The sequence below is a fragment of the Ptychodera flava genome, chromosome 12, assembly GCF_041260155.1.
Source record: "Ptychodera flava strain L36383 chromosome 12, AS_Pfla_20210202, whole genome shotgun sequence".
NCBI classification, from domain to species: Eukaryota; Metazoa; Hemichordata; class Enteropneusta; family Ptychoderidae; genus Ptychodera; species Ptychodera flava.
Genome location: NC_091939.1, coordinates 40,848,928 through 40,861,730, shown reverse-complemented (window position 1 = coordinate 40,861,730; position 12,803 = coordinate 40,848,928). Strand labels below are relative to the sequence as shown.

The window sequence follows — 12,803 nt, the reverse complement described above, 5'->3', positions numbered from 1 at the left end:
CGAAAATGCTTTCATCGATTGACAAAAATGAGAGGGAACGAGTCAGTAAATATCGAACCATAGAGGGGAGATCGAGACTGCCATCCCCCATGATTAATCAACTGGGAACAAAATATATATTTCGATCAACAGACTTATACAACCAGAGACAGCATTTTATTCAGCTTTAAAATAAGTCACCGCCTTTCCTATAATAACACCCCTTTTGCGTTTCGATCTACTCTGCTCTGTCCCCGATCGGTATGGCCGTCTGGGTTTCGCATGCCATACTGACTGATACATGGTTATTTCTTCACATATTTTTTCATCGTTTGGCATAAAATACAGCATCTCTTTTGGTGCACAAGGCAAATCAACGTTTAGAAGGAAAGTCACAGGAGGTTAGGATATTATATACCGTAGGTGAAATTAGAATGGAATATTGAAGATGAAAAGACTTTTATCGGTCGACAAAAAATACCGTAGGCCTAAACCGAGAATTGAGATTGCCTATTATTTATTAATTGGGAACAATATATACTCGATTGAGTCATTAAGTTTGTGTTTGATTCGTTTCAAAAATGTGTTCCTACATTCTTATCCGACTGTTTGTGTTAATAAAACTGTTTGTTTCGCCTCGGATATTTGTAGGGAAGTTTGGATTAGTGTGTACGGTAATGTTTTGTTTGTGTGGGGAAAGCTTATGGCGAGGCGAAACAAACATTTTTATTAACACAAACAATCGGATAAGAATGTAGGAACACATTTTAGAAACGAATAAAACACAAACTCGACACAAAAACATTTGGATAGTTAGGTGGGGAGCCTCTTTCACATTCTTTACAGCCAGTACGACGTCGTCCATTTCAGCCATCTTGTTACAAACAATGCTTGGCCATACACACCTTTTGAACTCGAGAGGGCGCATTAAGACGTCTTAAACATCAAAACAATGGCTTAATTTTGTGCATGTGGACGCAAGCGGACTCAATCTATTAATCCCCTGTGTTTACAAATCACAAATAGTGTTGCAGAAGCGTTTCAATTTTTCCCTGGTCTGAACATAGTAAAATGCTCATCTTTCGTCTGAAATAACTCTACAGCCTGTCAGATTCATAAACTAAGAACACTTATCGATCATTAATATACTTCTGTTCTTGTTTACATCTTTTGCCCTGAAATCCAAAAAGTTAGACTTTCCGAAGCATTATCCTTACACTGCTCAGTCAGAGGTATTCTGTATAATGAGCACTGCCTCTATCTTGTTCTTTTATACTTTCATATTTACTCATTTTACATCCTTCATTTTACTGTGACAACGATACAATCCTTATTGAATATGCAAGAGATGGTATATTCTGTCAGCAGGCACGGTTTAGACTTGGTAGATATGATCACTGTGTTAGATTAAACGGGAAGTTACAGGACCATGGGCGCACAGTATGAAGATTACTGATGACACAGCCATTTGCATACACTTGGAGGGGGGGGGGTGAATTCTCATAGCATCACTTTGACCGTATGAGAAATCATGATCAACACTTACGTGACATATACAAAGAGGTGTCAAATGGTCGTACAGGGAAAGATTTTGAAACATATGCATTCTCCGACAAAAAACGGAACATTTTTTCAGTTTATTTTCAACTCAAGTTTAGTCACTATACATTCAAAGACATCATATGCAAGATTCAATGACAATGAACGCCTAAAACATGGCAAAATTATGGGATTCTTGGACCAAACACGGCATGTCCGATCAGTAGCATGGCTTTTTCACATTTGCATAGATTTATGATAATCAAGCTTTTATAGGGCAAGTTCCTATTTAAACTCTTATCAACATGTGCTTTAATAAAATAAAATTGTCAAGGTAAGTATAGCTATGACTTGTGAATGAAGAGTTTGTCACTAAGATATTATTTATGAGACAAAATCACAATCACATTTGAGGTGTACAGATCAGTTCTATGGAAAACCAAAGGTGTTAATACTTCCCTGTCTGAAATCACAATTCCAGACAGACAGTGGTTGAACTGCTAATTATCATGAACCTTGATTAACCATGTGCATACAGCTTTGAGGAAAGTGCTGTCATAGTTATTTAGTAATTTACTATGCTACATCTTGGCCTAATTGTTATTGATTTGTATGAAAGCTGATCAACTGCTTTCTCTGTGGTGATGAACGGTATGTGCATCGATATCTGTTATCATTTGATGTTGATTCATGTACAATATTACCAATGCAGCTGCTATTGGCTGAATTTTGGAGGATTGTACATTATGTACGATACAGCGTTTGGAGGCCATATAGTAACCTATGAAGTGAGACAAATATTTCACAGATAAAAGTCTTTCCTTGTTGATGAGCTGATATGCTCTCCTTTCCATAGATGCTGCCACTGTATGGTTTATTTCTTTTCATTGCAGAGAGAAATCCACAATCACATGAAAAACATGCATTATCTGTCAGCTACACCACAAGATGTTCACAGAGCAATCTTTGCCAATGCATGTTTGTGTAATAAAAATTTGACAACTCTTTATTTGGGCTGAATCCTAATACATTAGCATTACTATCATAAGTCAAAATCTATACAGCGGTTGCAGCTATGGTATATTGTCAGGTTAGATGCATGATGTTTGAGCTAACTTTCATAAGAATGTCATCGAGAAAGACAGATGAGTAGCATACAAAAATGAAAAGAATTTGAAATTTATTTGGAGAGTGCATGTATGTTTGTCCTTCACTCCTACAATAGAAGCTTGACCTATCAAGTGTAAAATTTCCATGAGGTGCGTGGCTGTCTGCAGAACTACCTGAGATTTTTTTAAATGAGTACTGTCGGAAATGAACTGGTTGGAGATTTGTGAAGTCTTTAGCACAATGCAAACTGTGCCTATAGCAGCTTGTGACACTCAGTGATCAAAACACAGTGAGACAGACTAAGGTAGAACGCACCTCAGGGACAGAAATTCGGGTCTTCAAATTTTATCAATTTTCTTCTGACCTACCACTTGTGGGGGCTCATTTTGAAGCTCTTGGCGAAAGAAAAGCTTTCATGGTCTTAGTTTTTCGAAAATCGAAAATTTTATTTTTTTTACCATAGAGTTAACACAGGGATGGCGGCCATTTTGAATTTCAAATATCGAGAAAACGCAAGTTATTTGTCTCTCTAGTGCCAAAGTTTGCACGGTGACCCCCCGACTTTTATTCTTGCTTTCGTAAGAGAATGGTTGAAAGTTTCACTGAGGAAACTTTGAGCAAAAGTTTACGTCTTTCACTTTCGAGGTGCATATTACCTTAAAGCAAAATAGCAATGCAACGAGAGAATCATCCTTAATGTTATATGTACAGGGCTTGTAGCTTTAAATTTCAGTGATTTTCTATCTATTTTTGTTTTGTACATTGTATATCAATCAATCAATCAGTAAAATTTCATATAGCACCAAAATCCAAAGGAATGTTGTGCTCTGTGAAATTTTATGGTTGGACCACACTGTATGCACTGGTCAACAGATGGGTTTTAAGTTTTTGTTTGAAATCTTCCAAGTTTGTAATTTCTTGTTCTATTCCCCATAGCATGTTAAAAAACACCAACTATTTAGCTTGTCAACATGTCTAAATGTGTAAAATGCACTGTTATTGTTTACATTTGAATTCTAGTCAGGATCAGACTTAATGTCAACAATAACAATGCAGTCTACACATGTACAGGCTGAGTTGATGAGCTGAATACTGTGTATCTCAGTATGCTTTAGGGATAAGAATAAGAAACTGTAGTTGACAGTTAAAAAAATTTGACATCCTCAAAAGTTACACATCCTTGCCCTTCAAGATAATAGTAATAGTTAAGGACAACTTACAACTGTGACTTGTTAGTGTTGGTTCCTGAGTTTGCCATACTAAGAACACCTCGGCCAGAATGGGTCAAATTAGGTTTGAATTCATCTTTGAATTGACCACCCCACGCTGACTCTCCACCTACAATACAGTAGAAAAAGATAGCATATTTGTTGTATGTCAAATAACGTGAAGTGAGATTCTTGAAAAATGAAAAACAATACCAGAAGTGCTGAGATAAAATTATACTTGTCTGAATACAGAAGTAGTAAATGTCATACAAACAAAATAAACCCTTGACAGAAAACAAAGATTTCCAATATTTATCTCTTTACCTCTTTTTTGTAGGAGACACACTGTAGATTTCTTCTCAGTTTTTTGTGGAACTTATCAGAAAATTAAAATGTTTGAACAGAGACTTGACAACAATGCATTTTATCCCAAATTGAATGCATGTACCAAGCACACCTAATATTGACTCTCCAGGATTTTACATTTTAGAATTCCTTAACAGTGAGAATATGAAGGTTAGTGTTAGCGGCAGATTGTCACCAGGTAAAGTTTATCTATTAGAAAAGCCCTGGCATGTGATATTAACTAGAGTACATACCTTTGCCTGTACCTGTGGGGTCTCCTCCTTGAATCTGATAAAAGAAAACAGAAATCAGCATCTTTGACACTGTAATAATTTATATCAGTGTTTTAGTCTCATTTACATTAATATTCATCCATCTGATATCAGTTCACAAACCTTAATGACTTTTCAAATCTTTCATGACACTGTCAGTTCAATAACTGATGTATTCGCTGTTAATATATACCTATGACCAGAAGTTCCATATCTACCATGATATTTATGGTAGTTTATACACTACGGTTCAAATGTGTTTTGGGAAACATGTCAGGTGATCTTATGATGTACTAAGCTGTCACTATTACTGTGAAATTAGTCAGTGTTTTGTAAGCATTGTTGTACACCATGGGTGGTTTTGAAAATATGAAAGTGGCAATATGGGGTCATATATACCTATGTCAATGGATATAATCATACTAATAGGTAATACCAGTAATGTAGGAATACAACAATATCCAAGAGTGCTTTTCTGTATACATTAGACGTTAGGTACCGCATTATCTAATTTGATAGTAAAGTCACTATTTTGTGTGTGTATTTATAGAATGCTCTAGTCTTTTGTATTATCTTAATCTGTATTTGATGAGTCTGAAGGCAAATTTCTACATGTATTTGTGGACAATAAAGTATTTGAATGAATTGAATTGTCTAAAAAGGTGAATATGTGTCCATATTTTGTTCTAATCTTTGATGTTCAAGGTATAGTTTGGGCAAGAATGTAGAGCAATCTCAATAACATTCATCAAGACATGGACAAAGATGAAAGTCCTCCAATATGTTTCCAAGCTGTTATGTGAGTATCGACATGACAAGATCATAATATCTGTAATTTCTTTCTGTCTTACCATGAAGTTTCTTATTGATCTGTGGAACTGTGTATTATTGTAATATCCTTTGGAACTTAGTAAAATGAAGTTTTCACATGTCTTGGGTACCTGTGTTGATTAAATGATAGTCAAATGTTACCAGTAGTAATTATCTAAGTGATTTAGTAAAATGAAGTTTTCACATGTCTTGGGTACCTGTGTTGATTAAATGACAGTCCAATGTTACCAGTAGTAATTATCTAAGTGATTTAGTAAAATGAAGTTTTCACATGTCTTGGGTACCTGTGTTGATTAAATGATAGTCAAATGTTACCAGTAGTAATTATCTAAGTGATTTAGTAAGATGAAGTTTTCACATGTCTTGGGTACCTGTGTTGATTCAATGATAGTCAAATGTTACCAGTAGTAATTATCTAAGTGATTTAGTAAGATGAAGTTTTCACATGTCTTGGGTACCTGTGTTGATTAGATGATAGTCAAATGTTACCAGTAGTAATTATCTAAGTGATTCAGTAAAATGAAGTTTTCACATGTCTTGGGTACCTGTGTTGATTAAATGATAGTCAAATGTTACCAGTAGTAATTATCTAAGTGATTTAGTAAGATGAAGTTTCACATGTCTTGGGTACCTGTGTTGATTAAATGATAGTCAAATGTTACCAGTAGTAATTATCTAAGTGATTTAGTAAGATGAAGTTTTCACATGTCTTGGGTACCTGTGTTGATTGAATGATAGTCAAATGTTACCAGTAGTAATTATCTAAGTGATTTAGTAAGATGAAGTTTTCACATGTCTTGGGTACCTGTGTTGATTCAATGATAGTCAAATGTTACCAGTAGTAATTATCTAAGTGATTTAGTAAGATGAAGTTTTCACATGTCTTGGGTACCTGTGTTGATTAAATGATAGTCAAATGTTACCAGTAGTAATTATCTAAGTGATTCAGTAAAATGAAGTTTTCACATGTCTTGGGTACCTGTGTTGATTAAATGATAGTCAAATGTTACCAGTAGTAATTATCTAAGTGATTTAGTAAAATGAAGTTTTCACATGTCTTGGGTACCTGTGTTGATTAAATGATAGTCAAATGTTACCAGTAGTAATTATCTAAGTGATTTAGTAAAATGAAGTTTTCACATGTCTTGGGTACCTGTGTGATTAAATGATAGTCAAATGTTACCAGTAGTAATTATCTAAGTGATTCAGTAAAATGAAGTTTTCACATGTCTTGGGTACCTGTGTTGATTAAATGATAGTCAAATGTTACCAGTAGTAATTATCTAAGTGATTTAGTAAGATGAAGTTTTCACATGTCTTGGGTACCTGTGTTGATTAAATGATAGTCAAATGTTACCAGTAGTAATTATCTAAGTGACTCAGCTTCAAAGCAAACAAACTTTAACTATATGTTCTTCTATATATATGTATTCATGCAAATTCAGAAATGTTCTTCATTCAAAAAAGACAAACTTTCAGACTGGAAAACATACCACACAGCTCTCAGCTTTGCGATACATATGGGTGTAAGTAAGATTTGGGTAAAATATGCAACATATAGAATAAGCCAATGGGCAATTGTATCAAATTAACACCTCTTACTACTGTCTTATATTAAGTTTTGTGTTCCTGACATTTAAAAGTGGGTTTCTGCATAGTTTTAGCATCTACATAGGAAAAAACAGATTTTAATTCATCTATCTTTGTCAAACAGAAATGAGCACTTGAGACCAAGAGTTGTTACATAGAGGGATACATGGCATGTGGGAATATATGTAGCTATGATGGTGGAAATGAGGTAGATGACAAAATGTGACAACACAGGTAGGTGAAGTGTAAGCCAAATGTTCTGAATAACTAAATCCTAAAGGCAAAAAAGTTTTTAAAGTTTTTAAAATCTTTGATCTCCATGTTTTTTATCATTAATACTTCTAACACCGATTTTTGTTATTATCTAAATGCTCCTGGATTCAGGTACAGCACTGGCCATCTACACTAATAAGCCGTCTGTTATAGCATTTGTATATTACCACTGCCTGCCTGAGCTCTCATCCAATCAAAATGAAGCATTAGTGTAAACACTGATATAATATCATTCATGGTTTTTATTATATCAATGAACTGTATTTCAAATGTTTGATCAAGTATTTTTCGAAAGAGTATATCAGCATCAATATCAATTGCACACCACAAGCAGATACCAGGTACTACAATAACTAGCAATATTACAAGATATTAAAATGTTCATATGTATGGTTGTCATCACTGCAAGTCTCAATTTTAAAAAATAGTGACAACATCACTGTTCGCTCCCATATAGTTATCAAAACAAGTCAACAATTGTATGAAACATGGTCATACATATACAGACAGACTGACATACGCAGACTGGCACAGAGTGATGACATTGACCCCAAGTGTGCCTTGGCCCATGGAGAGTGATAAAGATATAACAACAGCTGAATGTAATGATAAAATAGTTAAGTATAGGCCTATACAGGCACTGAGAGTCAATATGTTACAGCATTCGATTAGTTTCTTTTCCTTTTCTACTTCTGTGATAATCTTTAAGACAATCAATCTGCAAGGCAGTATAAGTATTGACAAATATTACAAGCACACAGTAAACTGTTCTTGATTTTTCATTTACAATATTTGACATAGACTGAAATAAATAACATGCAACCAATGTTTACACTTTGCCCATACACCAGATACATGGAGAAATTTCAACATACAATCATCAACTCAGAAACCCTACAGGGAAAAGTATACATTGTTTTCTTCCAGAACAGCTGGTGCATCCACATCTGGAACAACTTACAAACTTAACCAATTACACAAGGATGATGACACAAGAGATAAAGTTAAACTGTGGTGAACTTGACTATTCCTTTCAAATCCTTACCTAACTTGACATCTTAAACTAAAATACACTGCATGGTTAATTAGGCACAAAAATACATCGGGACGGACCATCTGATAAGGGGTGGTGTCTGGTAGATGGATGAGGTACATTATCTTTTTTATCCGATCCATTGTACATTCTTTTTTCCCCACTCTCCCACCTTTTCTTTTTGTCAAACCTTCTCTGGCTGAATTTTTTATTGGCATTTGTTTGGAATTTTTTCAAAATCTGCCAGGATTTTTTTACCGCATTTCAACACCAAATACAGTTTACCATATCAAATGCTTACTAAATCACCACATTATATACCCTTAGTTCCAGTAGGTATAAAATTACCAAAAAAAATCTTAAAAATACAAAATGAAAGATATCCCAGTAAAACTGACAGTTTCGCAAAGTTGCCCCAAAAATTCAAAATTCCGGATTTCAACTTAATTTCAATATATCTTATTAACAAAAACCCTGAGAACCGGTTTACTAAATATCAAAGCAATCAGACTGGTAAATTTTGAGAAACAAATTTTTTGACCAAAAATGAGAAAAGTTGCCCCCCAAAATACAAAATTGCAGATTTCATCCTAATTTTGAATATATCTAATTTTAACATAAACCCTAGGAACCTGTACACTAGGTATCAAAGCTACCAGATCAGAAGTTTTGGGAGAAACATGTTTTGACCAAAAAGGCAAAAATTGCCCCAAAAATAAAAAAAAATTGCCAGTTTCAACATATCTTCAATACATTATATTGAGATTAATCTTAGATACCTGTATACCAAATATCAAAGCTATCAAATCAGTAGTTTTTGGATAAAAAATTTTTTATCAAAAATTGGGAAAATTGCCCCAAAATTACAAATATGACAATATCAATACAATTTGTAAAAGCGTGACTGAGGTCATCCTGAGGAACATGAATATTAAGTTTCATAGCAATCAGACAAGTGATTTCAGAGAACAAGATTTTTTGACTAAAAACGGAAAAAAATCCCCTAAAAATACAAACATGCAAATTTCATCCAAATTTTTGCACACATAATTTAGAATACCTAAAGAAATCTGCATACCAAGTTTCAACCAAATCTGACCAATGCTTACTGAGTTTTAGCAATTTGCAGGATTTTTCCTTTTTTTCCCCCTCATTTGCATATATTTGGCACTGACATGTTAATTTGAACAAATTCACATCTCCACCCCTAGGTGCACCTGTACACCAAAAACTAAGACAGTAGGTGCTACGGTTTAGGAGTTTTTGATGTGGATGGACATACATACATACATACATACAGACGACATTTTTCCACCTTATACAAATACCTCCCATTTGCATATATACATATGCAGATATGGGAGCTAATAAAATACAATATACAATGGTGAGAACTCCTCATATCACTTACCATGTCACAGTGCAGTTCAACATTCAAATTTCCTTTATTGGTGATAATCCTGACATAACCTTTAGATTTGACAAGTGCATATCTGACAATATCTTCATCAATGACAGCTGTGAACAAAACAGCAAAATTAGCAACTATCAATTCTTTCAATGATAGTCCAGAAATACTTGGGTTTTTTTCATTAATGTCAACTATTACATGGTGAAAAGCACTAATATCTTGTGATTGTAAATTACATGGAAATGTGTCATGGTTTAGCTGAGAACAACATTGGAAAAACTGATTGATTGAGTTGGCATGGTTGAACAAAAGTTTACTATGAAAAGAAATTATATCATGGAACAACTCTGCACAACAACTAACTAGCAGAGTTACAACTGTGACATAATGACAGGAATGGAAAATCTTGTCAAATTAGACATGTTATTCCATAGCGATGTGACATCCTACATCTGTGCTATATGGTGATATGATTTCTTTGCTATTCAAGTATAGCAGAGTCATAGTCAAAATTCAGGAAAACTGGTACTGATTGTCTCACTGTTCATCTCTCTAACTGATATTTACATATCATTGTTTGCAAGAAATGACACCAGTTAGGGTATTTCCTGTGAGGGCGCTCTACTTACCAGCTTCATGTTCTGTGACTGGCACTGCAGCAGTTGATGTAAAACTGGCAGCTACTGCACCCGTACTGTAGTGAGCCTAGACAACGTAAATGAAAGGGGGTGTGAAAATTCCATGATAGAATTCCACTCTGAGGCTAAACAGACAATGGGTATATTATTGGTCTGTCTGACCAACCACGCAGCAAAACATGTCCTGTATACATCTGAGATTTTCTAATTGATCTCACATTTAAATCTTAATAAGAAACTTGAGAAAAACGTCTCTTCCTACAAGAGGTGTGACAGATTATGCCAAAATACTGAAATTTCAAAAGTGGACCATACTTACGGCATTTGTTTTGTCAGCTTTCTTTGCATCTCCTGCCTTTTCTTCCTGTAACCATGGCAACAAATACATGAAAAGTTAATTTGAGCACAGTACTTCACGGTTGTGGTATTCTACAACACTGCATTGAAGAGAACAACATGTGAAGTGGTACTTTCATGACATGTGACACAGTGTTCCCTCTAAGGTTTTGAGAAGGTGCCCAACTTGAGATACGCCTGATTGCCTCACAGCTGGGTCCATTCATGTATATGCTTATTTATTGGGGTATGTCACAACGTACAATGAACGTTGGTGGCAACTGCGCCGCCAACGGGCGCTAAACTTGAAACGCGAAAGTAAAATCTACGCTGATATCGCACATTTCGCCCTGAGTTATCGTTTCCAAAACTAATACCGATTGAAATGACAGACTAAAGTTGCGCAAAACATGAAATTTCACTGCGAGAGCAGTCGAAGACACTGCGCAATTAGCGCGCAAGTAAGCCTTAGCGGGAACACTGATGTGACATGTGACCAGCTTTAGACTGCATATTAATACAAGTTTGGATTTGACACCTTTCTCTCACACACTTTTACATTTTTTAGTTGTAAAATTGTAGAGAAAAACTTCTCAACTGCAATTTGCTGCAATTTAAAACCTTAAACATTGAATGGGTATTGAGCTTTTCAATAAAACAGTAACTTCGTGACAGGTAGATACACGCTGATGATGAACATTACTGTATCCATTGTTTACAGTGAAACTTATGTCCCCAACAATTTTTAATTGAGTTATAAAGGTATTCCTTGCGTATCATTTACACAAACACTGTGCATTATATTACCATGCCCTGCCCGTCGCATTTTGATTGGTCGAGCTGAACCACGTGACTGACCACAAATACACAGTAATGGTTTGTTTGCATGCCCGTGAATATGAATAATAAGATTAACAACTCAAAGTATCGTAACTTTACACCTCAAACGTAAATCATAATCAATCACAAAATAAAATGGAGCACTTGTAGGTCAAGTTGAGATACTTTTTTCTGAAAGCATCTCCGGATTTGCCAATTTTTTACAGCGCGCGTGACAGTGCGTCGCGTATTGCTCAGTTTCTGGGGCCAAGTTGTCGTTCGCTCCTGTAATTTCGGAAATTTTGACGGTTTTCTTTGGTTCTCTGATAATATAATGGAAATAACAGACTCCGCTCTGACCATTAACGTTTATTTGTGGGCGCGGGCTCGAGGAAAGCCAAATTAACGGGCTCGGCAAGCCTCGCCCGTTAATTTTTGGCTTTCCTCTTGCCCTTGCCCACAAATAAACGTTAATGGTCAGCGCGTCGCCCGTTATTTCTATAGTATGAGTTGCTGGTGGTGGTAAAAGTGACTTGGATTATTACAGGTATTATAGCGTATAAGAGACTTTCAAGGAATTACTGCACTAGCAGAGTTGCAGTAAAATAAAATTTCAGTGGTCAGACTGCGCAATACCAGTGTTTTTTCAAACATCATATTGAATAAAATACAATGTCTATATGGTGTTTTATGTGCTTATACCAGTAATTTCAGCATGTCCTTTCTGTGTCTTTTCTGTGAAAGAGCTAGGGTCATCCTAGAGAACTGTGATTTGTGTTGGCTCTCAGCAAACACAGCAAACAAAGACACAATGAATCCCGGATGTGTATCTTTGATCATCTTTCATTGGTGCTTGAGACAAAGATTTTCAGTTTTTAGTTAGACCTTGGACAGCAACGCATAATTTCACTTTAGTTCAAATTTTGTTTTTCAGCCAGCACAGATGTACACATGTATATGGGCAAAGGGTTATATTTGCCATATTAATGTACTACTAAATTGACTTGCTTTACCTTGGGTTTGTAATCTCTATAAAGCTCTTCTAAGATATCTCTGGTTTCTGCTGAAGTTGTCTTCAAATGATATGATGGGTCCTCTCTTGCTTTTTTCTCTTCTAAAAACAAAACAACAATAACATCATTAAATTGAAATACAGTGATTTACCTAGGACCTGTGGAAAGCAATGAAATGGAAACTTGAAAAGGACTAGATCATGCATTAAACAACAAATGATGAATAGTGTTAGATTATTAGAGATTATAAATGTTCATAAAATACACCCAATAATTTAGGACTTTACTGTAGAAAACTTGATCATTTCAAATTTACACAGGCAAGGTGACCTTGTTCAGAATCAGTGACCTTGTTCAGACCACAGTCCCTCCACACACCGGTTGGGAAATGCCTTGGTCCCTATTG

The 12,803-nt window shown here is 35.2% G+C and overlaps 1 protein-coding gene across 2 annotated transcripts in view; it reads right to left on the bottom strand.

Annotated features, from left to right (window-relative positions):
• The window catches only part of LOC139145907 (RING-type E3 ubiquitin-protein ligase PPIL2-like), a 33,504-nt gene that overhangs the window by 14,611 nt on the left and 6,090 nt on the right, over positions 1-12,803 (bottom strand). For both annotated transcript variants that reach the window (XM_070717356.1, XM_070717357.1), the window contains exons 8-14: positions 12,398-12,498; positions 10,549-10,593; positions 10,221-10,296; positions 9,592-9,698; positions 5,305-5,394; positions 4,436-4,469; positions 3,849-3,966 (exon numbers count right to left, since the gene is read on the bottom strand). In XM_070717356.1, coding sequence (XP_070573457.1) covers positions 3,849-3,966; positions 4,436-4,469; positions 5,305-5,394; positions 9,592-9,698; positions 10,221-10,296; positions 10,549-10,593; positions 12,398-12,498 — 571 coding nt within the window. The remainder of the gene's footprint in view (positions 1-3,848; positions 3,967-4,435; positions 4,470-5,304; positions 5,395-9,591; positions 9,699-10,220; positions 10,297-10,548; positions 10,594-12,397; positions 12,499-12,803) is intronic.